At 41.4% G+C, this 26,872-nt stretch overlaps 1 protein-coding gene across 1 annotated transcript in view; it reads left to right on the forward strand.

Moving 5' to 3' along the window:
* The window catches only part of LRFN2 (leucine rich repeat and fibronectin type III domain containing 2), a gene marked incomplete at both ends in the record, with an annotated part of 39,927 nt that extends 21,660 nt beyond the window's left edge, over nucleotides 1–18,267 (forward strand). Inside the window, one exon of the mRNA XM_082480623.1 lies at nucleotides 17,349–18,267. Coding sequence (XP_082336749.1) covers nucleotides 17,349–18,267 — 919 coding nt within the window. The remainder of the gene's footprint in view (nucleotides 1–17,348) is intronic.
* Nucleotides 18,268–26,872: the final 8,605 nt, after the last annotated feature.

A 26,872-nucleotide genomic window follows, 5' to 3' on the forward strand; every position in this document is an offset into this window, starting at 1 on the left:
GTTTCAAGTGGAAGTGGCTGGATACAAAACAAATTACCTATCTCTGGACACTCCAGAACTGGCTTTAAATACCTGAGTCTACCTTCTTTTTCCTTTTATACATGAAATGTTATAGTATTCCTTTTTCCACAGTGTCTTTGCATCTCCTTCAATTTCAACCAGTTGTCCTAGGTCTTTTCCTATCAATAAACTTGTCTCCATGTTTATCATGGCTTTGGGAAGACTTCCTGTGGCTACCTGGGCTTTCTCAAGCCTGTTTCTCAACCATTTTATGAGGAGCCATTGACTATTTAGCCAGTCATCTTGGCCAATAACTGACCATCCATCACCCATGACATTTTTCTTTATAGTCCAAATCTTCTCGACCCCTGCACTCCTCCAACTACAGAAGCTCACACCATCCTCTGACTCTTCAAAAAGCAAAATTCACAACTTTAATGATTCGCAACAGATTTAAATAAGCTGACTTTGTCTCTGTGCTGCCTTAAAGTCTGTTGTTTGCTTATTGGTTTTGCTTTATATGCAGATGTGTAAACCGCTCTTTATATTTCTCAGGCTGAAGTGAAGACCTATACATTCAAATTAGAAATGAACTGTGACATTTTAACTTTGTGGTATGAACCAGTAGGAGGAGGTGGAGTCACCAACTCCTAATGCCCTGAGAAATCCTTAAGACCATATGTCCAGTAAACAGCTGTGTTGGGGCTCAGTGGAAGAATCCCTGGATAAACTCCTCAGCCTACGCTGGACTCTGCTGTCCAGAATATCAGACTAGATGATCACGAGTACCCGTGCTGCTCTTAACATGTGGCAACAAGCCACCTACAAAGGCAAGATTGTAAAAGCAGTCAAACTGTCAATCAAAGTCTTCTGGTAAAGTCAGCAGGTTCAATAAAACTGAACATCTCTGTGTACATTAATGCTATAGTTCTATGCATTATGGTTTCCATCACCTTAACTTTTGTGAGTGTGAATAGTTATTACTTTAACTAGCAGTCATGTCACAGCAGTCATATGCTGAATGGATCTTCTTAGGCTGCGTCAAAAATAGATACTACATGGCCTCACCTTCCTTGAGAACTAAGAAAAGCCCATTTAAGTGACATGGTAGAATGCTGTCAAGCTTTCAGACAGTGCTTGTCTCTAAGTATCAGCCCTCCCCTTACAGTCCTGACAGTAAGGCTGATGGAAAGAACAAGTATTGATGATTTCAGAAACTCGTGGTCTAGAACTCTGGTAGGAAAGACCCCACCAAATGTTAAGAAATGTCCACAAGTTCAAAGTCTCTCTCTACCATTGTTTATTCCCTGGGTAAGCTGTTAAGCTATGATCCATTAAGTGTCTCCTATCCTGTTCCTCTGGAATCTTTTCAATGGATTTTTATCCAAGCAAGATCCAGCTTCCAAGAAACATTTGGACTCGTGAGTAAACCGAGAAGAGTATATTATGATACTTCGCACTGGGCTGCAACTGAGAGGGAAAAACGTGAAAATGTATACTTCTTTCTTACTTGACTGTAAGGATGCTCTTTGTTAGCCAGTCCCTTGGACAGTTGCATCCAAGGATCTTCTGAGCACTGCAGACACACCTCTCTGCCTTTTAGCCTGTCTGTTGTGCTGTTAGTCATTGTAGAAGAGGCTTGGTCTAGATCTGCCTTTTTGGTTGTATTGTTGTCTGGGAACAGACAGGAATTGTTAGTGGTCACCGGAGTCATTCATCAGCGTCTTCCTCTTTGCTGCTTCTGCTGGTGTCATTGATATGCCTGTGTCAAGGTCTGAAGCACTGCAATGCCAGCAGGGCTGCAGCTAAGAGGTTGCAGTATCAGGTTTCTCTTACGAAATAATCACAAAGTCAGTCCAGTGGCACAGGTTTGGCCAGGTTTAGTGAGCACAAGCGCAGCCTTAAAACACTTCTGCTGATACTCACTGAAGGAAGAATTAAGGCATAGTATGCTGGTGGCTGTGTGAATAGTCTTGGTACCAAAAGGCTCCCTACGACCACTGTGCTCATCCCCACGTGACCCTGTTCCGATTTAAACCAAGATGAAACCAGCTGATGCATTTGCATTTTTGCTGTATCATCTTTTATGGCCACACTATCCCGTATACTTCCAATTCACTTTTATCTTGGCCATCCTGCATCCATGTTAAACTTATCTTCCTGCCATCCTTAAAAGTGTGCACGCCTGACACCGGCCATCATCAAACTTGCAATTTGTGCTTAGGTAAGGGGTTTGTGTTTCAGTGAGGTTTCCTAGCTGGGTCCGCTTTTGTCATGCCTTCGTAAATTTTTGTGGGGGCAACTGCGGTAGCCATTGCTCTACCAAGCCTTAAATCTATTTTAGCCAATGCACAGAAATATCAGAGGAGCCAACTCCACCTGTATAGGATTGTCTTACAGCCCATAATAGAGCCAGGTGTTCCTTCAACTCAGGGTAGCTGTCTCTTGAATTTTATAAAGGGTTTCCTTCAGCAATTATTCTAGTTAGATACTTTTGGATATTGGTGAAAGGATTCTGAAGTCCTCAAAGAATTTGCCTAAAAATGTAGTGAATTCCTGTGAAATAATGACCCTTTGCTTTTACCACATGAGTCTCTCTGAAGATGTTTATAGGTTCTTGAGGAAGACAAATGTTGTAATTTGAGAAAATTGCTTTGGGATAAAATATCATGCTAACATCTTCTTTCTCAAACTGAGAGCAGCATAGAAATTCATAACTTTGAAAATCTGTCTTTTCATGTGATTACAGGTTGCTCTCTTCAGAGACAAAAAATTGGGGCATAATGTCACCAAATACTCCAGAATCTGAATTTCTTTCTTATGAGGAATGAATCTAGACAAATCTGAGATGATAAACCCAGAAAGGAGGATAACTTTTTGCATATTTGTTTTTGTATTTTATGCAACTAGTCTCTGGCGGTAGAGCAGATCCAGGTTTGCTGAGCGATATGCAAAAGGCCAGTTGTAATGGGAGTGGGCTTTTCTCTCTCGAGGAATCATGAGCATGTTGGAAACAGTAGACAGGAGACAGAAAAATGCTGAACATGAGCAGCTTGAGAACGAAAAAGAGATGCTGTCTCTTAAGTCCTCCGTTGGGGAATGTGTGATAAGTGATCCATACAGATATACTCCTACAAGATAACCCTTTTTTTAGGATGTACCATATGTTCAGGAGCAGCAATCACATTTGTCTTTGTGCTGGAGGGAGGGTGGAATGATTCTTTCCAGAGCAAGGTAAAAAAAAAAAATAAAAATCCACAGAGCAGTGGATTTAGAAATATGTCTCTGAAAGTTCTGGGACAGTTCAGAGAATAGAGAGGCCGGGATCTGCAGGCCAACCCAGAGTGCACGTGAGAAAACAAGACCTAGGTGAAACCTGTGGCAGGCCACAGTGTATTTACACTATGGAGCAAGAAAATGCACTGGTGGTTACAAAACCATTTCTGTCCATTCATCTTTTCTGTGGCACTGCAAAAAGTTGCCAGTGTGGTCATTAAAAAGCAACTAATTTTCCAAAACATAGTTACGAAGTTTAGTCATGGCAGAATAAATTCTTTTCTACTGCTGAGGTGTTAAAACCAATTAAGCATTCTTCAATATTTCACTGAAATTTAATCACCTTGAGTCAGCTATACTTTCACAAGGTACATGGCCACATGAATTCAGGACAAGACTATCTTTGACTTGTGGCTTATAGTCAAGCTAATGGGGAAGAGAGAAACACATGTATTGTGGGGAATCATTTGGCTCTGTCTGTAGTTTCTGTTGGCTGAGACAAGTTAAGTTTAATCTGCCTACGAGACACATTAGGTAGTAACTTCTCCAAGTTATGTAAAAGGCAGCAGCTCATAGAAGTTTTCTGCAGTGCCACAACTATATCAACTTCATCCCGCTTTTCAATCACCAAATAATGATTTGTGGCGCCGTCACAGTAGAGCCGATATTTCCCAAGTCAGGTCTAGAAAAAGTTTCGCACTGAATGGGGTGGTAATAATACACTCCTGCAAAGACAATGTGCACATGGCCAGAGAAGGACTATACCCTAAATGTCTCTTCTGGAAGAAATCATGAATCTTAAAGTGGATAAAAAAAACCTTGAGGTGCTTGGACACGGGATTTTTCTTATCTTTACAATCTGCTGGACAAGGCATAAGGAATGAAGCAGGGGTGTGTTCTGCTTGAGGTGTCTCCAGGCTGTCTCTGTGGGGACACAAAGGCAGCTCCCAAGCAGACTTTAAGGACAAAAGACAGCTTTTGTTAGACCATTGCTGTTTTGCTTCTTTTGCTGCACCTTTTGGGGGAAATGTGGGCATTCCTCTTACAGACGTCTGAGTACAAGCCACGTCCTCCCCATTTGTTTAGTCAGAGTTGCAGTTCAGCAGGTTTGTAGATTCATTTCTTCTGCTGGTGACTCTCCCTCCTCCTGTCACTTTGGTGAGGCAGAGAAATAAGGAAAGAAATGAAACTTTAAAAAAACATATCAGGCCCTTCTCTCCAAAGCTGGCTGACTTATCCAGCGAGAAAGTGGTAAAGGTCATCTCATCAGCCAAGATGCTCGAGTCTCACTCTCATTCTCTCCTCAAGCAAAAAGACAGACACTGTGCTTTGCATCAGTCCTGCCACAGACTGATGGCAGTGCCTACCCAAATTCCACACATCACGCGGACAGCACTGTCTTGGCACAACCTAGAAAGGGGACTCAATCATCATTTAGAGAGGGGAACTCAGAGCCCAGCAGCTGTGCATCAAGTGGTGCAGAGGCAAGTTTAGGACTCGTCCCACTCCAGCCCACTGCAGAGAAGCCAAAATCAGCAGTTCTGCTCGTGGACCACAGCTTTGCAGGACTTCATAAGGGAGTAAAGATCTTGTCTACTTTATTCCCTTGCTCATACACTCTGAGCTTCACTCAGCTTTTGGGGTGATAATTTATTGAGAAATGAAGGGAAAATGTTTTACTGAGGGCAACAGATTTTGTTCTTTCTTCACTACAGATGTAAGGAACTCTCCCAGCCCATATAGTGGTTAAAGAGGGACATGCTTAAGTTTCCTCTGAAGGATTACATTGGCTATTAGAAATGTTGAGTCAAATGCCTTTATTGATAATACTCATGATAAATATATGTATTGAAAAACAGAGTCATAGAACTAGCGTACCCTAGAATGCAGTGCTGGCTGCACTCTCCAAGAAGCCTGGAATCTTATATTTCTGTTATGATTTTTTAGATTATTTATTTTACCCTCCTTTCTAGGAATGATAGAGGCTGGCTTGTTACTCCTTAGTCTTTTCAGAAGGGTCACACTGAGGTTTTGATGCTGCTTGATACGATGAATCAATGTTCAGCTCATCTTTTTTGCTCCTAAATATTAACAAACATTTGGCAAATTTTGTACTACTGCTCACGTTGACAGGATGAGGACAGCATTCCCTTGTCTGATATCAGAGGTGACAAATGATTCTGTATTCTCCAGGCAGGCAAAAATTGTGGGTTTAGTATCATTGTGTATTTGATTTCCTTTTTATTCCATGCTCTCCTTTTTTAGGTCTCAGGGTCATTTTTGCATGTCCTACTTACTTATGCTATCCGGAGTTACAGCAGGAAAACTCGGAGAAAGTTTTACAGAGTGAAGAGAGAGTTTTGTAAGCTTTACACGTGAAACACTGCAGAGCAGAGAAGTCTGCCAGTCTCTTCCTCCATTTCTCACTGCTTTGAAAGTTTTTCAAGCAAAGATAAAGAAAAATCCATTCTTTCATTTCAGTTTCAACAGTATAGGGTGGGTGCTCTTACATGTATGATTCCAGAGTATTTATAGAATTTTTCAATGAAATTATTCACAAGCTGTTTTCCATTATATGTAATGACTTCATATGGATGCCTATAACATGTAGAAGCTTTTGTTCTACTGGTGGACAATGAAATACCCGTGACTGCAAAAACTTCAGGTATGAGGACTAATAATTAATCATGGTAAGAAAGTAATAAACCTAGCAGATCTGGATGTAGCTATATCAACAGGCTGATGGCATACCTAGCATTTGTTGTATTTGGTTTTCATGTGAAAGCTTATTAACTTGCTGACTGGCTGCTCATTGCCCGAGTCTCTTTAATCCTAAAAGCATATTCAACAAAACTGTGTAACTTAAGCTGTAAGTGGGTACATCTCAGGAACCAGGTGAAACTTTAATCAACTGGAGAAGTTGAAACACAAGTAGAAATTTTAATCTTTTCTTAATGTTACGCCATCAAACCTAAATAGAGCAGTTGTGGTTCTCTAAATTAAAAGGGAGACACCAAATCTGAGCTATCTTATATTTGTAAACTCATTTAATAGGTAACCTTGGTTAAAAGTAGAAGTGAATTAATTTCCAAGTACTTTGAAACCTTCTGTGTACTTTCTGTAACTGCGAAGTAACATGAAGAGGGCCAAATATACATTTGCAAAAGTATATGGCTAGTACCTGGAAGAAGAAAATCCAATAAACACTGATCATGCCTTCGTCTTTGCAATGGGTTCACTATCGTGATGCACAACCTGGGATTCTGGACTGCTTACATTCAGGTTCTGGGTTATGCCATTAGCCTACCAGATGACTCACGTCAGCTTCCTTCAGTTTTCTGGATCTCGTTTGTAACATGTCAGGAACTAGTAGACTACTTTTGAGTACACTTTGTTCCTGTACTAGAAATCTGTGACACTTGCCTGAGATCCTTTTGCAGAGAAACATATTTCTAGGCGATAATATCATGCTACCACTGGAATCTATCATTGACTTCTCCTTTTCTTCCTCCTGGGGTCATTATAAATTAAAACTTGTTTTCTTACTGGATGGATTTTACTTTCCTTTTCAGTAATGTATTTGTCACTCTTCACACAGTATGCTTTTGGGCCAGGCTCAGCTTTGAAAGAAGCAGGGTGTCTCTGGTTGCTGAGAAATGCTTTTATCCACTTTTGGTATCACAGACTGAAAGGATGTAACTGTTCTGGCCTTTTGTAGAGCATTCCGAAATTCAACGTCTCCATGTCTTTCTAGCCCATCTAGTCCTAGCCTTCCTTTTCCTTTGCTTTATATGCAATACCCACAAAGTGGTAAAATGTCAAACCAGTGCTTTAGGAAATGCCTTTATTACATATCTATGCTGCTTCCCCCCCCCCCCCCCCCCCCCCGAGACAATGCTTTTGACCATTAGTCATTTTTGTACCCCGTGTCCTCATTCTGCAATTGAAAGAAATATTTTTTCCCCCTACGTTATTGCAAAAGTCACCCTGAATCATCCTGGTTCTCCCTACCTTGTGCGTTGTTATGCGTGTTTCACAGAGATTTTTGTTGCGAAAGATTTTCTCCCTCTTCTAACTCAGAAACTAAAAGCTTGATGGTTGATACTAAAAGTTCGTTATTCAGACTTTCTTATATTGTTTTTCAATAAGTTTTGTTCATTTACAAGAAGCAAGCAATTCTACTGTATCTATTTTAGATAGTAAAAGATATTTCCCATGTTTCCTGAGAGGCTAGAGGGTTGGGTCCTCGATCTTAGAGTTTTCCTGTTTGCTTTTTAACCTGCCTGTGATGGTAAAAATCTCTCCAAATAAACAGCTTTTCATGTTTCTAAATTGTTGCTACATTCTCTGAACATAGGTATACTCTGGCTGTATCTTTCGTGAGTTGATATTTCTTTAGCTCCTTTTTGAGAATTGGCAGATGCAGTTCTCCCTTCCTCTCTACTGGGAATTAAACTCATTATTTCAACTTCACAATGAGAAGGATGCTCGAAAATCTGGTAGATAACCATCCCCAATCTCTTGAGACTATCCACGAGTTCAGTCACTGAGGTGGGGGAACACTTACGTGATTAAACTTTTTAATAATGCATAAATGGTGTCTTAAACTGATGTTGAAACACTTTTTTATACAGACAGATGTATCTGTCTATACACAGTTTCTATGGGTAGTGAGACCTCTGATTCACTCAATATGACTTTTGGTTGGAGTAGTTAGAATAGGCCTGTCAGCTCTTAGCTGGCACCACGCTTCTCCCACCAGCGAACAAGATTTTGCTGGAGTTTGCTTTGACCAGTCAATTACAAAACACAGGCAAACGTAACTTCTAGCTGTGCCTGGCATTTTTGTCATTCCAGCACAACCTTCCGGAGATAAAATTAGCCTGTGTGACAGGACACAGAGTTTCTGCAGGACATATGAGTTGCAACCCAGCATAAGCGCTCTGCGTAGTAAGCATGAACAAAACTGCTGGGAAGTCATCTTAAGATCCTCCTCTGCACCTCAGCTCGCATGAGCTCTCACAGAAACAGGGGGGAGGCAACTGTCAACCACGATAGGATCCCCGTCAGCTCTTTTCGATCCTATCATAATTGCAGATTTCACCACCTGGAAATAAGTGGAAGGCCCTGCTTGTAACTCCCAAGAAAGGACAGCGTATAGCTGAATCTCACAGCTGTGTTCCGCCAGGAAAATAGCAGAACCCCTTTCGCAAACTAATTACCTCTGAGCTCCTAAATGTGCTCATTAGTTCTAATGTTGCTTCTCTTCTGGGAACCTCTGTTGGTACGGTAGGATGACCTTTTCTGGTGTAACTGTCCAACTCTGCATAAAACAGTTCAAAATTACTTGAGTCAGAGAGAATAAGCATCACACTTCAGCCAAGCGCATGGACCGTTTGTCTATAAAAACCTAGGAGAAAAGTGTCCCAGGTCCCACACTCTGCTTGATGACAGCACCTCTCACGGATAACTTTTATCCCTTCCCATCTTTAGAAATAGGGTAGTTGTAATGTGTTGTTTTGACTATCAGTAGAATAACTTACTGACTTTAGATATTTTTTGATTACTCTCAAATTTACTGTCTGGCTTTTTGAAAAATTGCTGTGAATTATGACAGCTTTCTAACTCTATATGAACATGATACAGAGTGAATTTACTGGTATGGCTGTGCATTGTTTTCATAAATACTTCAGCTTCACATTTACTAACAAATATTGTGTGGGCTTTCAATTACTCTGCTAATGAGCTTAAACATGGTTTAGTTGGATTTGAATTAATGTGAGGATTTTTTTTTTTCTGAGGCAGTTAGTATCTCGGATATGTTGAGGTGAAAGGTGTTCCGTGCGTAGCAGAATGGCTTGGGTGTGACCAGATTTAGCTTTTGTGCTGTCAAATGTTCCTGGTGTATTGTCTGCATTCCCTTTAAAGATAAAATTTAATGATCAGGGCACTAAATGCCTGCTGCTGTCGTGCCCACGTGAAAGAAATGATAGCACGGATCAAGGAGCTTGACAGTCTGATTTTCTGTTGTCATACCAACGTTAACCAAAACGAGGTTGTCCCAGCGCAGTAGCGTGCAGCTGGGCATCCGAACTAAGCACCTTCCTTGATTCAGGTCATTATGGGATGGTTCCAGTCATCTTTGTTCATCCAGAAGTGCCTCACCAGTTCTGCCTGCCTGCAGCTCCCTATTGTTTGCAAGAATCTGGGTGGGAATAATAGAGAGAGGAGCATTTACTCTTAGAGCAACAGCTAATGGAGGGGAGCAGAATACCTTGTAACACCGTTCCCCTTTCTCAGCCCTGTGCAGTAATGTCCCCTAGAAGCCTATGCTTCGTTCTGTTGCCTGCAGAATGACTTCAATACGTCTCCAGGGGACATTGTTCAGCAGCCTATCAGGTATCACCACAAATTTATATTTTCTGAGCTAGTAGTTTAATGTTTGTTTGGGTTTGTTGTTGTTTTTTTTTTTTTTTTCCTTTCCCCTGTAGCACAGGGAATATATTCATTATCCGTATCTCCCTGGCTCACCATCTTGTGACAGACATATCAATTGCTTTTGGCTTGGTCTCCTCTTCCCTACCTCCCACCCCACTTTTCCAAATAAGCAGAAAAGAGCATAAGCAAATTAGGAAATAATAATGAAATGATACGTACTATGTGTTGCGTTTGACAAGACAGATTCTCTGAAGGGCAGCTGGATGCGTGAGTGATGAGGAGACAAGATTCAGAAAAGCAGGAAGGGATTTGTGTTTAATAATAAATGTTCCATCTGAAGGCAAAATTATGATTGTATGTCATAAAACCCCCCAAAACTAATAAAATAAAAAACGCAGGAAATTATTCATGCTGGGTTGAGTTAGTGTTTACTGAACAAGTCTGGCTACCTCCTGGTATTATCTGACATTTCTTTATGTTGACATGACTGACAGAGGAATTACACCCTGTTGCTAATACTAACAACTATCTTTTTTCCCAGGACACCAGAAATACTACTGTCATTTTTTCTAGATGCAGGTAACAGTAGGTCTCCGTCTTTCTCAAATTCTTAGATTAAAAAATCTTGACTCAGGCATCAAAAGACTGTGAGATCTCACAAAGTAATATACTTGGTACTTTGTATTTGTTTTTTGATTCCTGAGGCTTTAGGATGATCTGAAGATATATATTCAAGAACGTTTTTGGAAAATTGAAGGGTCAGAAATTAATCTTCATTGTTAGCTTACTTAACTTTTAATAATATTTCAGATTTTACTTTCATTCCGTGACTGCAGAAACTGGGGCTTTCTGGGGAAAAAAAAAAAAAAAAACACAGCAAAAAATGACAACAGCATATACCATTAAACTTTCAAGGAAATTACAAAAGTTGACAGGAGAGAAGAATGCGAACTACGCAGTCCAAATTTGTCAATTACTTGCTCTTGCTCCCAGGCAGTACATCACATGTGACATTTTCACTGCAATTTAGATCCTTCTAGTCTTCCTCTGATCTTTTTTTGCCCTTTTCTGCAGCCTTCTTAATATCTGTCCACCATCTGAACTCTTTCCACTGCCTTGATTCACTTCACTACCTTTCTGATTGTCTTGTTTTTGCTGAAAGGTCTTCACCAATATTTGATTGCACTCAACCAGCTATTGAGCTGTTTTTGTCATCTTGGTCCCCATTCGGTGGCCACCTGGACTTCTTCCGTCATTTTGATGGTAGCCACGTGCCTGATAGTGCCCTGCCAATGGCTGCTTTGAACCTGTTTGTCTTTCTGTCATTTTCTGCTGCTGTAACATTGCCAGAGCCACCAGCGTTCATTATCCTCTGTGTGCCATTGAGCTACATCCACCAGGCTTTAAAGGATACTTTATGTGGTCTTTCTTCAGGCAATGAACTCCATCCTTTGATTGCCCACTCTTTTTACATGCTTTTTAGCCAGTCTTTCTCCACTATGTCACTATCGATACTTTCCCTCTCCCCTTTCTCTACCATGCTACTTTAATCCCACTGGGACTGAAGGTGGACACTCCACCTGAAAATTAGGACTCTATCAGACCCTTCTACAATACTTTAAAGGAAGGTTAGCTGGAATCATTATTTTTTTCAGAATTATCTTTGAAACTGGAACAAAGGAAAAAGCCCAGAGATTTTAAAATAGGAGACAAACTTACCGAGGAAATAAATGAACATTTTTGGCTTGAGATTTTCACTGAAAAATGAAAATTGGTCACAATCCAGTGGTAAGCTTTTCTGGATTTATTTCTAGTGCTGAGAGCAATCAGGGTAGTATTTTGCACTTAGGTGAATTCACCTTTGTGTGGACAGAAGTGTAAGAATAGGAATGTACAGTGAGATCGATACTTTCACACTAAGGCATTCCTAAGCAGGAAAGTTAGTGTGCTAAATAACTGGAATATGATGTTACACAACACTAGCTACTTCACCCTGGCACCCTTCTTCCTCTTCCTTTTCCCCTCTTCATTACAAAATGTAGTACACAGTGACAATGTTTAGCTCTGCTGCTTAGCAGTTGCTTCATAATTAGTGCATAGGCTACAGCTGTGCTGGTAAGTTAATGAGGGCCCAGAAACAGTCCCACTCACCGGAACCCCATCATCTCTACTGCTAATGGCTTGGTACAGTTCCTTGCGTGCTTTCTCCAGCATGGTTCAGGAGTTAATATTCCAAGGGCTCTTTTTGATATCCAGGTTTCTGGAGTCACTCTGGAAGAAAATAGAACTTACCAGCAGAGACATGGACCGTTTATTGTGGGGTGTCTGCCCTGGGACGTGGCACGTACTCGTAGAATCTTACAGGAAGAGTTTGGGTTGAGACGCTTAGGCACAGAAAATTCACACCCAAGCAGTTAGGCTTTTAGAGTATTTTTTCTCAGATACAAACACTTAATAAATTTGCATGACTTTCCATGTAAAGCTCCCAGCATTCACTTCAAAAGGAGAAATTGTATTGCAATACAGACAGTATATAGCCCTGGATAATACAAAAAAAGGACTATGAGAAAAGCAACGTAGTCTAGCAGGTCAGTATAAAACTGAGTCTTGGGAGTTGCAAGTGCCTTCCCAAAGGAATTGCCTTTACAGCTCCCTGCAAGTTCTGTGATTAAAGCAGTTTCAGGCTAAAAGAAGATGGTATCATACGCCTCTTGCAATGGAGAAAAGGAACAGTATTGCCCAGCCAATTAGCCTAATCTGTCTTTTTTCTAATTTGTCTGTTTTGCATAACCACAATATTAACCAGCAGTTCACTCCTGCTAATCCCCAGTGCTACAAAGAAGAAAAGAACCCATTTGTATATTACAGTGTAATCATAATATCTACTAATTTCCTTCCATACACTACAGGCCTCTTTTGAAAGGAGATTGCTGGCATTATCCCCATTTTATAAATGAGGAGATTTACAGCACAGCAAAATGATTTCTCAGGAACTGAGAGCTACTGATAAAGTAGAGCCTGATATCAGTGCAACTGATAAAGCAGAGAATAAAACTCAGGTCTCCTAAATTCTCAGCACAGTTCACTCCCTGCAAGCTTCAGTGCTCACTTGCATCTGGGATTACGAGTGAAGTCTGCAGCAAACCTTTTTCTCCTGCATTTCTAAGTAATTTATTTTCTAATTTTCTTAATATCAGCACACACTGAAGTGAGTAATTACAAAACTGCTTGCTTTCCATATGTTGTGTCTACAAGGACATAACAAGGACTTTTTAGTGGTGGTGGTAGAAAATAAGGTTTACTTCAAAGAAGGGTGCCAGCACTACCCTTCCTTTTTTTCAAAAAGGGCCTCATGGTCTCATTTTGGTGTTTTTACGAAATGAGACTTAAATCTCCATGGATTGAAGGGAATGTATTTTTTTGCAAAAGCCCTGCAAACTTTCATCTCAGCTTCATAGCTCCTCAGCACACATAAACTCTCATGGGAGCATTTGTCTATTGTTGTTTTATTTCGGACGTTTATGCCAAGCCCCGATCCTGGCCGTAGGTCTGCTCCTCTTCCAATAAGTGATGCTATTGTGCCAAAGGGTGAGAGATGAGGCCTTTTTTGTAAAGTAAGAAGGTCAGTTGTAGGACCTCTATGCTCATTTTGTTCCTTAGAGGCAAGATTATCCAAGAGGCCAGAACCGTGTTCTTATATGAATAGTTTTCCTTGGGGTAGTTTGATTTTCAGATAGGATTCAGAAACCAATTTATGAATCGGGGAACAAAATCCTGTCACCAAGGTGGAAGAGATTTGGCTGCTCCTCCTAATGCCAAGGAAAATAAACCAGAGGAAAAAAAAATTACTGTCTTATGTGTCTGGACAGTGAAGTACCCATAAGGAAATTTTCAAATTTCTTGTTGTCCTAGCTAAGACTACATTTACACAGTTAATATATTTGAGTATTTGTTTGCTTTCCCAGCCCTCACTGTTCCCGGGCTCCTTAAACTGTACACATTAAAACCTGTCATAACCAATCATTAGTTTAAAAATAAGCAAGTGTTTTGCTGGTTGATCTCCTCTTGCAATTAGTGAACTCTTATTCTTTTTTTCCCTAAATAAATGCTAGTATCAAATTTAGATCTCTATTCCTCTTGTGTAATAAGAAGCATCTCTGCAAGATCACACTGCCCCGAAGAGCAGGAGTACAGTATCAGGCTGTGTGCCTCAAGATACTGCCGCAATTAAGTATGTTTGCTATCTGAGGGCTAAAACAAGTGAGCACTGGGATCTTGTGAGTTTGAAAAACTAACAACTTTCTAAAGCTGTTTTTGATCTCCAATGAACCAAGCTATAGATTCTCACTACCTGAAATCAACTTTCTCTGTTTAGCTGGTGAGACGACTGAACAAAGCCTTGCAGGATCTCTGCCTAGACACAGTTTCAACGACCCCTTTTGGTTTTGTGGCAGCTCCGAGCTATTGAGTCCCAATGTCAGGGCACGGTGGTCCATGACTAATGGTGCTAGATGTACAGAGCAGCCATGAAGAGACTCCCCCTGTTAGGCAGCAAAGCAAAGACTGAAGTGGCATCTTGCAGCTACTCATGTTGGGGACAATCAAAGCGTCATCAATATCCCAGAGTGAAAATGTGTCTGCATCGATTTTAGGTGTGGGGTACGTTAAGAGATGTCATCCATCATAGCTGACTGGCAGTGTGTTTGGGGAGGGTGGGCTAAAGCGTGGAGGAATGCCAAAATACTCTTACGATTTGGCAACTTCATGAAAACAAGATCGTCTTCCCTGCAAGCTAGAAAACTGAGGCTGAGATTAATTACTTAACTCCTAGTGCTCTTGAACTTGATGCTTATTCCTATGCTCAGCTGTTCTTTTACAATAACATTAATTTGAATATTTTTCAAGAACATTTGAAGTTTATTTACGGAAACATCCAAAATTCTTCATTTTAGATGTATAGGGAGGGTTGATTGCTTTTTCCATAATTGGGATTGCAACTGTGATCTTTTATAAAGCTATTATTAGTCCCAATATTATCACAGCTGTAGCTTCCAGGACTGATTGAGTTTAGAAATGACTCAGTTTCTTTTAAAGGCTAAGATGAGCTTTTACGACAAGTTTCAACACAGTTAACCTGGCTAAGCTTTAGGGTTGGCTGGGGCCTCACTGCTGTACATTTAAAAATGGACTGGCTCTACGTTTTGTGCCACTATCACTGCCTGACGGTCCTTGGAATATTCCAGGCAGTTGCATTTCCTTGGAAGCCTGTGTGTAATCGTATTTGAAGAAAACATGTTGTAAATGATTGAAGTTATCAGTGGTCACTCCATGTAAATGGGCATACCATGTTAGGCTGAAAGACTGTTTCTATACACGTAAGATGTGTGCAAAGCTATATACTCTGTAAACCCAGTTGTTTGCTGTTTGCTTAGAGAGCATATAGAGGTCTCTCTGTGTTTCATCAGTGCAAAGCAAAAGGAACCACTCTAACAGATGGTGCTATAGCTCTGTTTTTCGAGAGTTATGACCCGAGTCCGAGACCTAGTTTATAGGGCTGACTATTCTTTCTGCTAACAGTGCTACTTGTTTGTAATGAGGTTTCACAGTGAAATAATTTCTGAAGGACTTATGCACTGCAGAATTTTTTAAGCACGTGGCTGGGAGTGATGGTGGAAAGTGGAGTATAGCACTAGGTGATACAGAAAAGCTAGGAAGCAATTGGCAAAACCGTACAAGGGTTAGAAGATGATACGTTTGAAGATCAATAGTATTCTGTTCTTCCATATATCATCCTCGGTGTGTGCACATGAAATTCCTCCAACAGTTCAACAAGGTGCAGGTATTGCCCCAGCTGCTGTGGCCAGTGATGTGTTGTTCTCAGAGCCACAGGGAGAGGAGAACAATTAGAAATAGCTTGAGACCAACCATTTGGACTGTTAGAAACCATTTTAGCAACTGTATCTGGAGTTTGCCAGGGGGGCGGCTTTAGCACCTCTTGGCTTATTCTGAATAGCTCATCTATGTCTGTGCAGAACATCTCCATTAGGATGATAAATGTGCCAAGAATCTCAAATATAACATTGAGTAAACCTGCCAGGTGATATTTATATTCCAGTTGTCTCTCCCTGATATTTCTTTTCCTTACAGATTTTTTTTTTTGGTGTGTTTGTTTGCTTTTTAAAAAGGAGCCACATCCTCGCCTGTGGCCAGACCGAAGGGTGGTGTGAGTGGCGTGAATGCATAAATGCAAAGACGATGAGAAGCTCATCTGTGCAGTGCCTCGACGTTGCTGCTCCTCTCTGCAGCCCTGTTCTCTCCCACTGCATGGGAGGGCCTCTGCAGGGCTGCAGTTTAGGCGAGCTGTGATGACCATTCGAGGCTAAAAAAACAAGGAGTATGCATTTTTCCTCTGGCCAGGCCGTACCGTCCCAGTGGCAGTCACGCCAGCTTGCTGTGTGGTGTGAGTGCCTGGAGGGCTCCCTTGTTGCTGGTGCTAAAGATCTGCAGCTCTAGGTCAGAACGGGCTGGTTTTGATTTCAGCTTTTTTCTCTCACTCAAGCCTGTTATGTGGAAGTAAAGAGAAACGTGCATGGGCTCTCTTTTTGGTTTTATTTTTGGCTGCCCACCAGGCACCAAATCTGGGATTCTCCACTGTATTCCACTAATGTGCTGCAATTTTCACCAGTTTGAAGTGGGGGCACACCACGTTCATTCCCATCTGCTAATGTGGAATGCTAGTGATGCTCTAATATTGCATGAGTTCAAATGACTGCTTGTTTTGTGGCAGCAAAGAATAATAGCCGTAAATGACCAAACTTGGAGCACTTTGTTTTTGAAAATGGATATGTATTTGAATAGATTTTTTTTTTATTTTAAAGAAACCTTCTATTTTCCATCCCTGCGTCTTCCTACCTCTCCTCACACTTCCATGGTTCATACTGCCAATGACAGTATTTCTTTTTCACTGACACAGGAAGGTGGTTGCGGGGAGAAATTTCTGGCAAAGAAGACAATAGCTGCATTTGTAGGAGATATTTTCCACAGTGGGGAGTAGGAGGATGGGGAAAGTAGGTGGGGGAGAGGAAAGGGAAGTGGCTGCTTGCCTTACACTCTCAGAGAATGCGAAAACTAAATGTAGCCCCTTGTCTTCACAAGGTGAGCGACCTGCTGATGTTCCACAGTAAATGCTCAGGCACCTGTGAAGCGATGTGGCAACCACCAGGTTCAGACTCAGCAGGTTCAAGGATCATTTAAACACTCAGAAAGAACTGTTCTTTGTAAGCACATATTTTTATTCTGAGGTATTTGTTCAGATTTTAATATATTTAAGATTAGGACAGAAGCAAGTGAGGAGAAAAAAAAAAATCCCGGACTAGTTTGGTCTGCTTTTTCTTATTCCCTTTGTTGCAGATTTGGGAGTTGGCTCTCAAAACTTGTGTATTACTGAATGATGGGATGTTGGACCCACAGGAGCTGGGAAGCTTGAATGCTTGTTTGAATTTTATGGCTCTGATTTGTCTCTGCCAGTACCCAGCACAGTAAACACCACACTGTTCTTATGTCTGTTCTCTTTTCCCTTAGTGTGAAGATTAACCAATTTTTTTTTTCTCTTTTTGTTGTCTTTTTTTTTAAAGGATGATTCCGGCTACAAACAAAGCCTTTGTTGTAAACAACCTTGTTTCTGGAACAGGCTACGACCTCTGTGTCCTGGCAATGTGGGATGACACAGCCACGACCCTTACTGCCACCAATATTGTGGGATGCGCCCAGTTCTTCACCAAAGAGGACTACCCTCAGTGCCAGTCAATGCACAGCCAGTTCCTGGGTGGGACCATGATTCTGGTCATTGGAGGCATCATTGTGGCAACTTTGTTGGTGTTCATTGTAATACTCATGGTCCGCTATAAGGTCTGTAACAATTCCCAGGGGAAGATGTCTAACGTCAGCAACGTCTACTCACAGACAAACGGAGCACAACCAGTTCAGAATGGAGTCTTGCCCCAAGTCAATCCCAAAGTGGTGGTGAGAAATGAACTTATGGAGTTTAACTGTCGGTCTGCGAGGAGCAGCATCTCCTCTTCCTCCAGCTCTGCAAATAGCCGCGACTGTGATGACTATAGCCTCCAAAGTGAGCAGGGCACATTGTCCAGTAAGTGGAGGCCTCCTTCCAGGTCAAAACACAATATTGACCGGCTAATGGGAGCTTTTGCCTCCCTGGAACTGAAATGTCAGAAAAAGGAGGAGATGACAGACTCCAGAACTTCCACAGTGGCCCGCCACTCGGACAAAGAGCCACTGCTGGGCCAGCCGGAGTCCAAATTTCGCAGCCTCCTCATGTTGCCTCTGGAGGGCAAAACTAAACGTAGCCATTCTTTTGACATGGGGGACTTCGCCACATCTCAGTGTTGCACCTACCCAAAAAAGATAACAAACATTTGGACAAAGAGGAGCCTCTCGGTGAATGGCATGCTTTTGCAGTATGATGACAATGACCTAACAGGGGCAAAAGGGACTTTTGGGAGCTCAGAGTGGGTAATGGAAAGCACAGTGTAAATATCAGTGTCTCCCCCCCCTCCTCTTCTCCCCTCATGTGTTATAAAGCGTGGTTTGCTGCAGAGCCATGCATTTGGAAGGAGAGGGGAGGAAATGTTTTCGGTTTTACTGGCCAAAAAGATAGGTAAACAAATAAGTAACAGGGATACTAAAAGAGAAAGAGGGTCATGAAATGTGAATAGGCACGTGTGGCACCATCCTTGTCTGGCCCCATCTAAACCATGCGTGAATGTTTCAAGGAATTTACTAGTTGTATTTAGCATTGCTTTCCAAAAGTTGCTGAGACTCTTGGTGATCCGTCACACAGGATTAAACAAGGAGGATGAAAAGGGGTTTAACAGCACAAATTTAATTTTACAGGGTTTCTTCCTCCCCCCCCCCCCCCCCCTTTTTTTTTAGGCCACCTCTTTCTTTTCTTTTAACCACAGCACCGCAGAAAAACACTTCTGTGGATACAGGAGTGGTGCTAGGTTAAATCTGGATGTCATTGCAAGTGACTTTCTCAAAAGTGCAAGCAGGGCATCCACAGGGAGAGATTAGAGCAAATTGTTCAGCATAATCTCATGGTGTTAACTGTGACATCTGGGAAAACAATAGTTGTTGTTGAGTGGGCTTTTGGTTGGGATTTAATGATTTCTGTTCTGTTTTGCCTTGTTATTGCTTTTGAGTTGTCTTTTTCCCCACAGCAGAAAGTGTGTTTCCATGCGTTTTTTGTTTTCAGTCTCATCAAACGTCCCAGATGAAAAGGAGTATATGTACAAAGGTCAAATTTCTGATGTACTGTGTAACCCACCTCCAATACAACCCCTTTATGTCCTAGGAAAAATTAAATCTAGGGGCTAATAAATTTTTAAAAAATCATCCTCTTTCTTCCATCTTCTTCATAGTGTCTGCTTGTCAATGCTTAAGGCAGATTGCAGCACCTATTGATACCTGTAGGGGTGTTGCTATCAAAGATGGGAAAAACAGTCATCAAGTTTTTCTATTAAAGAATAAAGAAAGGGAAAACAAAAGTAGCTCCCGTGAACTCTCAATATTGTGAATACCAATGACTTCTGGCAAAGGTCACACTGTCACTCCATTCAACTGACAAAGAAAACACAGACTTTACCCTATTGTGACAAAAGCCCTTTGTTTGTACAGTCGCCATGACACGGCTTGACTGTATTAGTAGCATCACAGGAAATGTGTTTGTGTATTTCAGGGGATTGGGTATGTTCCAAATTAACCATGGAAACTGAGTTAAATTTGAGTGTCTCAGAGCAGGGGGTCACCCATGTGTCCCCTGCGTTACAGATAGCCCTTCCCCAGTCCCCAGCGCACTTCTGCCCCTCTGTATCTCACCCTCACTAAGGTACTTGCTAACTAAGAACAGGAGGTCTTTAGGGCTTGTAAACCGATTCTCAAATTCGGTTTTGGGGAGCATTGCTGTGGTTGTGGAAATGCACATGGCCCACCCAGCTGACTTCATTGTCCTTGACAACTCTACTGTGATTTCCAGCATTCTGGTGGCTACTGCAACTGTCCTTTCATTTGTTTATTTCTTTGTTGGCTCCCAATGATCAGCTGCTGGGAACCATTCTGAAATTGCACATTGTTACTATGATTTCGTAAAAGACATGTGGAGAAAGGGTGCAAGGCACAGAGAAAATAACACATGAAAAAACTCTATGTATATTTTTTTTAAAGGTGCAGAAATATATTGTGACATGGCTGTGTACTTGATCTTGTATTCGTCATGTTTCCTACTTGGAGTTTTAGAAAATGACATCCCTGTGATCAGAATATTTTTTCCTTTATTTTCTTTTTTTTTTTTTGCTACAAAATGTACAGTAAAAAACATTATTGGGGAAAAGAAAAGTACCTGTTTTTCATTTATTTGCTGTTTTGTGGTCTGCTTTGAAACCTAAGTAATGAGCAGTAATTATTTTTTAAATAGTCTGGAAAAATTAGATATTTGCTATCTCTTTCCTTCAAACTGTCTTTCACTTCAGGATTTTAGGTATAAAGTGGGAATCAAGAAATACGGACCTTTTTGAAATGCATGAGAAAAAAATGTTGTAAAAAGGCGTTTCACTTATTTTTCAGTGGTTACACTTATACAGATCTGTATCACTAATGTGTTTTAAAACCTGATCCAAAATCTGCAGAACTAAGAGGAAGCCTTTTTAGGCTTAGGACTTGACTTTGTAGGTTTTTGCTCTGATTATTGTTCACAGCCAAAATTAGTATATTCAGAAGAAATCTAGTCAAACTTTGTTTGCAACATCTTTCAAAGTCTCTGGTTTTCTCATGCTTTCCAAGAGGAATTACAACTCTAGTGCCAGAATCTGCATCATCCAACTGTCCAGATGGCACATTCATCTTAATCATTAATGACATTTACATTTATGTTGTACTGAAGACTCTTAAAGACGTTCATGTAATTACTTTCTTTTTCTTGTTACGCTGCGGTGTGGTTGGACTTTTTTATTATGTTGCGGCTTTGCTTTGAACATGACATCTGGGTTGTTTTTAATTCAGCCGTTGAGTTCATCATCAATATTAGTAGCATATGCAGTTGTGAATTTTCAAAAGCAATATCCTATACTATTTTCTTTATTAATAAGGAAAACATCTCTTTCACTTTCTCATACAAGATTAGAGGAAGTTAGCCAACAGATGCTGTTTTAAAATAATGGATAGTTGCCAAAGAACCCAGGTAATGAAGTCCACAATCTAACAGCTACGCTTATTACTGTTAATCATTATTTTAATTCATTTAGCTTTAATGAATGAGGCTCAATCCACATCAGCAAATTTGCAAATACTGAGCAAAATGAAATGAGCGCCCAGCAATTACCTCTGGTGTTCACAGCGTTTGGGAGGAAGAGGACTCAGGGACCCATAGGCGAGGCAAGGAGCCCCATGGCAAGTCAGCAAGTGGCCGGCCCTGAGAGAGGGATGGAGCCAGCCCGGCGCGGCGTTGCCAGTGCCTGGGCACCTGCTGGGTTGTGGTCATCCTCCAGGTGCCATCAGCCACTGCCATGCTTACACAGCCGGCCAAAGAGACCTCTGACATTATCCCATGGTTTCCCCTTTACCACTTTTGAGAGCTGCTGAAGACAGCTCTGTCTTTTGGGTTACATCCTGAATCCATGTCCTAATTACTAATGCACACGTGTGACCCCAAGGTCCTCCACACACAGTCTGACCAACTTCTACCTTGCCTTTGCTTTGCCTCCATTTTCATGTGTGCATCTCACTCAACAACCCTGGATTTGTTTGGTTATCGATAGGGCTGCTGTGTGGTAAAGGTTCGTTCTTGTTTCACTTTTGAGGGCAACTGCACATCAGTGGCTGCTGAAATGATATATAGATATCCACTTACCTGGGTGTAATAAATATTTTCACACGTCATTGAGGAGCTGAGCTAGCTCCAATGGCGAAGCGCCCTGCTCTCGCAACCCTACGCTGAGAAGTTTATACAGGCCTCAAGTAACTGTGCTGTCTCATAAATTAGCGTGTGGTAGTGCGACGTGCCGCTGCACCAACTGTGCTTCAGATGCAGGCGGCAGGTAGAGCAGACAGTAAGGAGGACAACAGCGATCAGTAAGAGCCTTCCGAAAGAGAAGCCTGCGAAATGAAAGGTGCTGCATAATTTAAAGTGAAGCCTGTGGGAATAATTAAAGACAACTGCATATGCATATGTAACACCTGTAAGTTAATTTTTTTGATATGTTTTATAATAGTGGAATAAGCTTTTTTTCTAAAAGTATATGCCATTTACTTGAAAGAACAGGATATGATTCCACTGTGAAATTCTGCACACAGTCCTGCTAAAAAAACCCAACCCAAATCCCCAAAATATCATCCTGGAGACTATTAAACAAGCTGATGAAATGGAAATTTCTGAAATTAGGGACGATGTGGATTTGATTTGATGTCTGCTAGGAACCAAATGGTTGTATGAAATGAAAATAAAAGTGTAGGTGCGTGTGTACGTCTGCGTATGTACGTATGCATAGCAAAGCAGACAATATTATTTGCTCACAATTTATATCCTCCTTACAGATTTCGTGAATTGGAATGTATCTCTGGTTTCAAATGTACTTTCTGAGTTTGCCAGCTCTAGAGAACGGCAACCAATTTACTTTCCCCTTATCCATAGAGGAAGATAACCTTTTTATATGTCTTCAAACTACACCCAGTACTTTTGGTTACCATTTGGATTAATTCACTCGTAAAGCAATGCATAACAAAAAGCAATAAAAGGTACCTCTGCCCTGCATGATGTAAGACTGAAAAAGTGGTAGCTTTTCCTTTACTAAGCCTGTTTATATCCCACACCGTGGGATTGATTCACTCTGAAAACAGAAGAAAATAGTATTCCAAAAGACTCTGCTTGTTTCATTCTCTCTCTTCACCCAGCAAAGGGTTGCAAAGGCAGATGACCAAAAAGAGCCCTTGGAGGTCTCTGCCTGAGTGCAATAAATGCAGCAATGATTTAAGCACTTTCTAACCTGGAGACCAATGAATAATTCCGCCTTATAACCAAGAAAACATTTTAGTCTTTGAAGAGCTTGAACGTCGCCTCTGTTTGCAATGTCTCATACCCTTTAACCCACTGGTAACCCACAGCGCACCATATAATGCATGCAGCGCCCCCTCCTACTCCTTGCAGCCTATTCCTCTGGAACTTTTTCCCAGTGACTCTCTCCCCTCTGTGTTCCGTGTTTATTATTCAATACTTGGGCAGTTCTGGGTGAGTAATAATATTCTGGATGTGGAATTAACAAGTTGTGTTATTAATATCTTACATGTTTCACCTTTAAACTCCCCTAAACACGACGAGGGGATCCCTCCAAAAACATTAAATTAGGTTTGGTTTTAGGCTGTAGGCCAGATGAAAACTAAATCAAAGAGTACCTTGAAACTCTTGCTTTCAATATAGGGATTTTATGTTCTGCAGTATGTTTTCCTTGTCCTAATTAATTACTCCTTAATCCCCAAAGGAACAACATTCCCTAGCATCAGCTGTCAAAAGGCCCTACTATATGAGACAGTGCCAGATGCTTATGCCCAGTATTGCACTCCCAACAGACGGCAAATGCCAGAGATATAAATATATATCCAGATATAGATATATCAGCAAGTGTGTGCATTTGTACTCATGTGTACATGTTCACGTGAACACATGCACACACGTACATACCGTGCTCTTTAATTGTATGGTCTGTGATTTCCTAGTTGAGTAATAAAGGAACATTTACCTTTATTTTTTTTTTATGAAATACTAATGGGAGAAAGAGAGAGAGCAGAAACCTCTTTCTAGGAAGCAGATTATTGATAATCTGCATCTCATACCAGCCAGCAGAGTTCAGCGCTTCAAATGAACTTAACCAGAGGTGAAAGGATTCATTTGTTTCATATGACCACAGTGAAGGCTCAGCTCCTACGTTAGGGCATTTATTCACCTGATTCTCCCATCACATCCTGCAGATAAATCTCTTGTCAATAAGGACTCACCTTTTGCAGGGAGGCGAGCAGCCGTAGGGAGCTACTGTTCTGCATTCACTACCCCTGTTTCTGCTCTTAAATGTGCTGACAATGCTGTACTTTTTAGTTTGTTAGCTGGGTTGTTTTTTGGGAGAGGGTGGCATCACATGTTGTAGTCAGTCGTATGAGGAGCCTGGACACAAAGCTAGAGAAACTGATGGGAAACAGAAACGTTGAAAATCAATGACCTGTACTAGGAGAAAGTAAATCCTGACTTTAAAGTGCATAAATCTTAGTTTGGAAATAGGAGAGGAGAATGCTCCATTAGTTACCTGTACAGTTACAGAGGTGGGCATCAACTTATTGTTAAAGTTGCTCGGCCGTGTTTGCCCATAATATTTTTCATGCAATGAGAAATTGAATGAATGCCTTTTGTGACATTTTTCAAGTTCCTTCTGTGGGACTAGTTTCTTTTAAAAGTATCAATACTCCTGTCCTCTTCACTGCAATGAACAATGCAGGAATATTTTAATACTAAGTAGTTAATTACCACCTGTACCATTTATGAGTCAAATCAGAAGATGGGTGTCTGCAGAGGAAAAAAGAGATGCTGTTGTTTCAGGGAAGTTGGTCCTCTTTGCCAATGTTATTAGTACATCAGTATGAAATGAGCTGAGAAGGAGCTGAGAAGGCACAGGCAGGACTGCACGAGCTAAAATGTCTACTTTTTACCCTGTGGTAATGAGGCTTAAACAGAAATCCAAAGAGGGGATGTGTTAATCTTCCTTCCTTTGAACATGACTGAGAGATGTGAATTTTCAAACAGTTAGGCTTGTAAATCTGATGTACCATAGACGGAAAAATGTCACTCATTGGACTGGTGTGATCAAGAGTTATTGCAGCAGAGAGCTACACACTAGTCACTGATGGAACTGGTGTCACACACAAAGGCTGGGACTGATGAAGCGGGATCCCCAGGAGGTTATCGCTGCACAGACAGGAGGCATGGCGATGTAGGGACATGTTAGACTTGCCTAGTCCAATAAATCGGTCTTCTCCTACTGTCCTGTGATAATGTTCCACACTAGTTACTTCAGAGAAAGTACCTCCAGGAAAACTTCAGAGAGCTCTATCCCAAAGCCTTGTGGGCTGAGAGTCCTTATGCTGTTCTCCATAAGGAAGCAATTAATTTCTTCCAAAATTCACACCCCAACAATTAAAGCACAACTTAGAACTAAAACTGGGACAAGAACAAGCTCTGAATGACTCCTCCTGTTTTGGAGTTCCTGCTTCTGAGCCTGTCAAGCCTGACAAAAAAAAAAAAAAAAAAAAAAAGGCAGTCCTTGTCATCTGAGACTGGGTTGCCCAAGGAGCTTAGAAATGGACAGGTGAGTATTTACAGAGATGATGATAACATTCCTCATTTGCAAGAAGGCCAGAGAGCACCTCCGGTGCGTCTCACTGTCACTAAACACAGACCAAAGCGCACAGCAACAACATTAAAACCAGTAGCAACTTTATCAAATATGAAAAACTGCCATGACGCAAAAAAAAAATCCCACCATGACCTCAAAATGTGCCTTTCTCACATGGTTTTGAGAAACAAAAGACAAGATATTTTCTCTTCCATTCAGCTATCTCTCTGGACATGCATATAATACAAAAACCTTATAGAAAAAAAGATCCCATATTCCAAGAGACCATTGCACAGTACAGGTTGTGTAGTAATATTTGGAGATGAGAGGAAACACTCAGTAAAGCACCAATTTGATCCTAAGAAACTGATGTCGCTAGATTTAAGGTCAGTAGAAGATGTTATCTTCCTGTTTAATACAAGCCACGAGATGATGGCTTTCTATTGAAGAAACCCCAGTAGGATTGTGGACCTTTAAAGTCAGGTTTCGAGGCCAGTGCAAAGCTCAGTAGGTGCATGAAAATGCAAACAGCCCTGGGGCCGTTATTGCAAGTGCTTTTAACAGCTGCCAGAGAGCCTCAGCTTGCTATATGGTTGGGCTGCTACACAGACACATCCAAAATGACTACACAGACTCAAAAGATTGAAAGTAACTGCCCACGATGTGCTGTGTTGGCTAATGGTTAGCATTGGTTAGAAGTCACGAATACAGATGAGAGCAAGAGAGTTTCGGCTGCAGCTTCTGGGCTACAGTTATCTGCACACTGCTGGATGCCCAAATCACTGCGCTGCTGCTGGCCTTGGCCACCCAGAGTCTGAGGGTCAGAGCCACCTGGGTTGGATTTCCTCCACGAGACCACCAAGTGTGATCTTGAATGAGGTTGAGGAACTTGTCCTTTCTTGGGGAACTTAGATTACAGATCCCTCCAGGACCTCAGTCCAGATGGAGGCCCCCTGCTTCCACCATCTAGATCAGCCTGTAACAGCTTAAGTTTATTTGAGAGGGAAGGACTGTACATCTCCAGCCTAGCCTTCTGGAACCCAGCACCTTCCCCCCCCAGCCCCAAGTTTCATACCTCCTCCCTTCCCTTTCTTCACCGATTTATCATTTCATTTCAAGCAACAGGCTGGTTTGTATCCACCATACACCTCAGCCCAGCTGATGCTATGAAGTAACTACACACCCCAGGAGAATGGGCAGGCTGAATATGGCTGATGTGCTTTCTGGCCATGCTCCTGTCTCAGTTACCCTGCTGCAACTTTGCTGTTGACTACAGTGACTGATGATTACAATTACGGTGGTTTGAATTATTCAGTGTATCAAGATGGTCAGATGAACTGAGCTCCTTCATCACTCACAAACTGAGGACCCGAATTTCCTGAGAGGTATCTGTCATCCTTCAGTGTTCTCCTAATAAGTGGCAAGAACACAGTTCAATATTGGGGACCTTGCTACCTTTCCACCGCTGATTAGTAGTTTGGAGATGGCCATTTCAGGATGATTTCTTCAGAACAACTACAAAACAAACAAATTGACCCTACATATACTGACTAAACAGACCCATTAGTTTGTCATTGTTCCAGCAGGAGACAAAGTACGGACCTTAGGAATATCAAACTGGTGACCCAGTTTTCAAGCAGCTAAAAGGTATTACTGTGTCAGGTATGTTAGATTTACTGTTAATGCCACTATGTTTAAATTGTATCTGGCAT

This window comes from Vanellus vanellus, assembly GCF_965231255.1.
Source record: "Vanellus vanellus genome assembly, chromosome: 3".
Classification (NCBI taxonomy): domain Eukaryota; kingdom Metazoa; phylum Chordata; class Aves; order Charadriiformes; family Charadriidae; genus Vanellus; species Vanellus vanellus.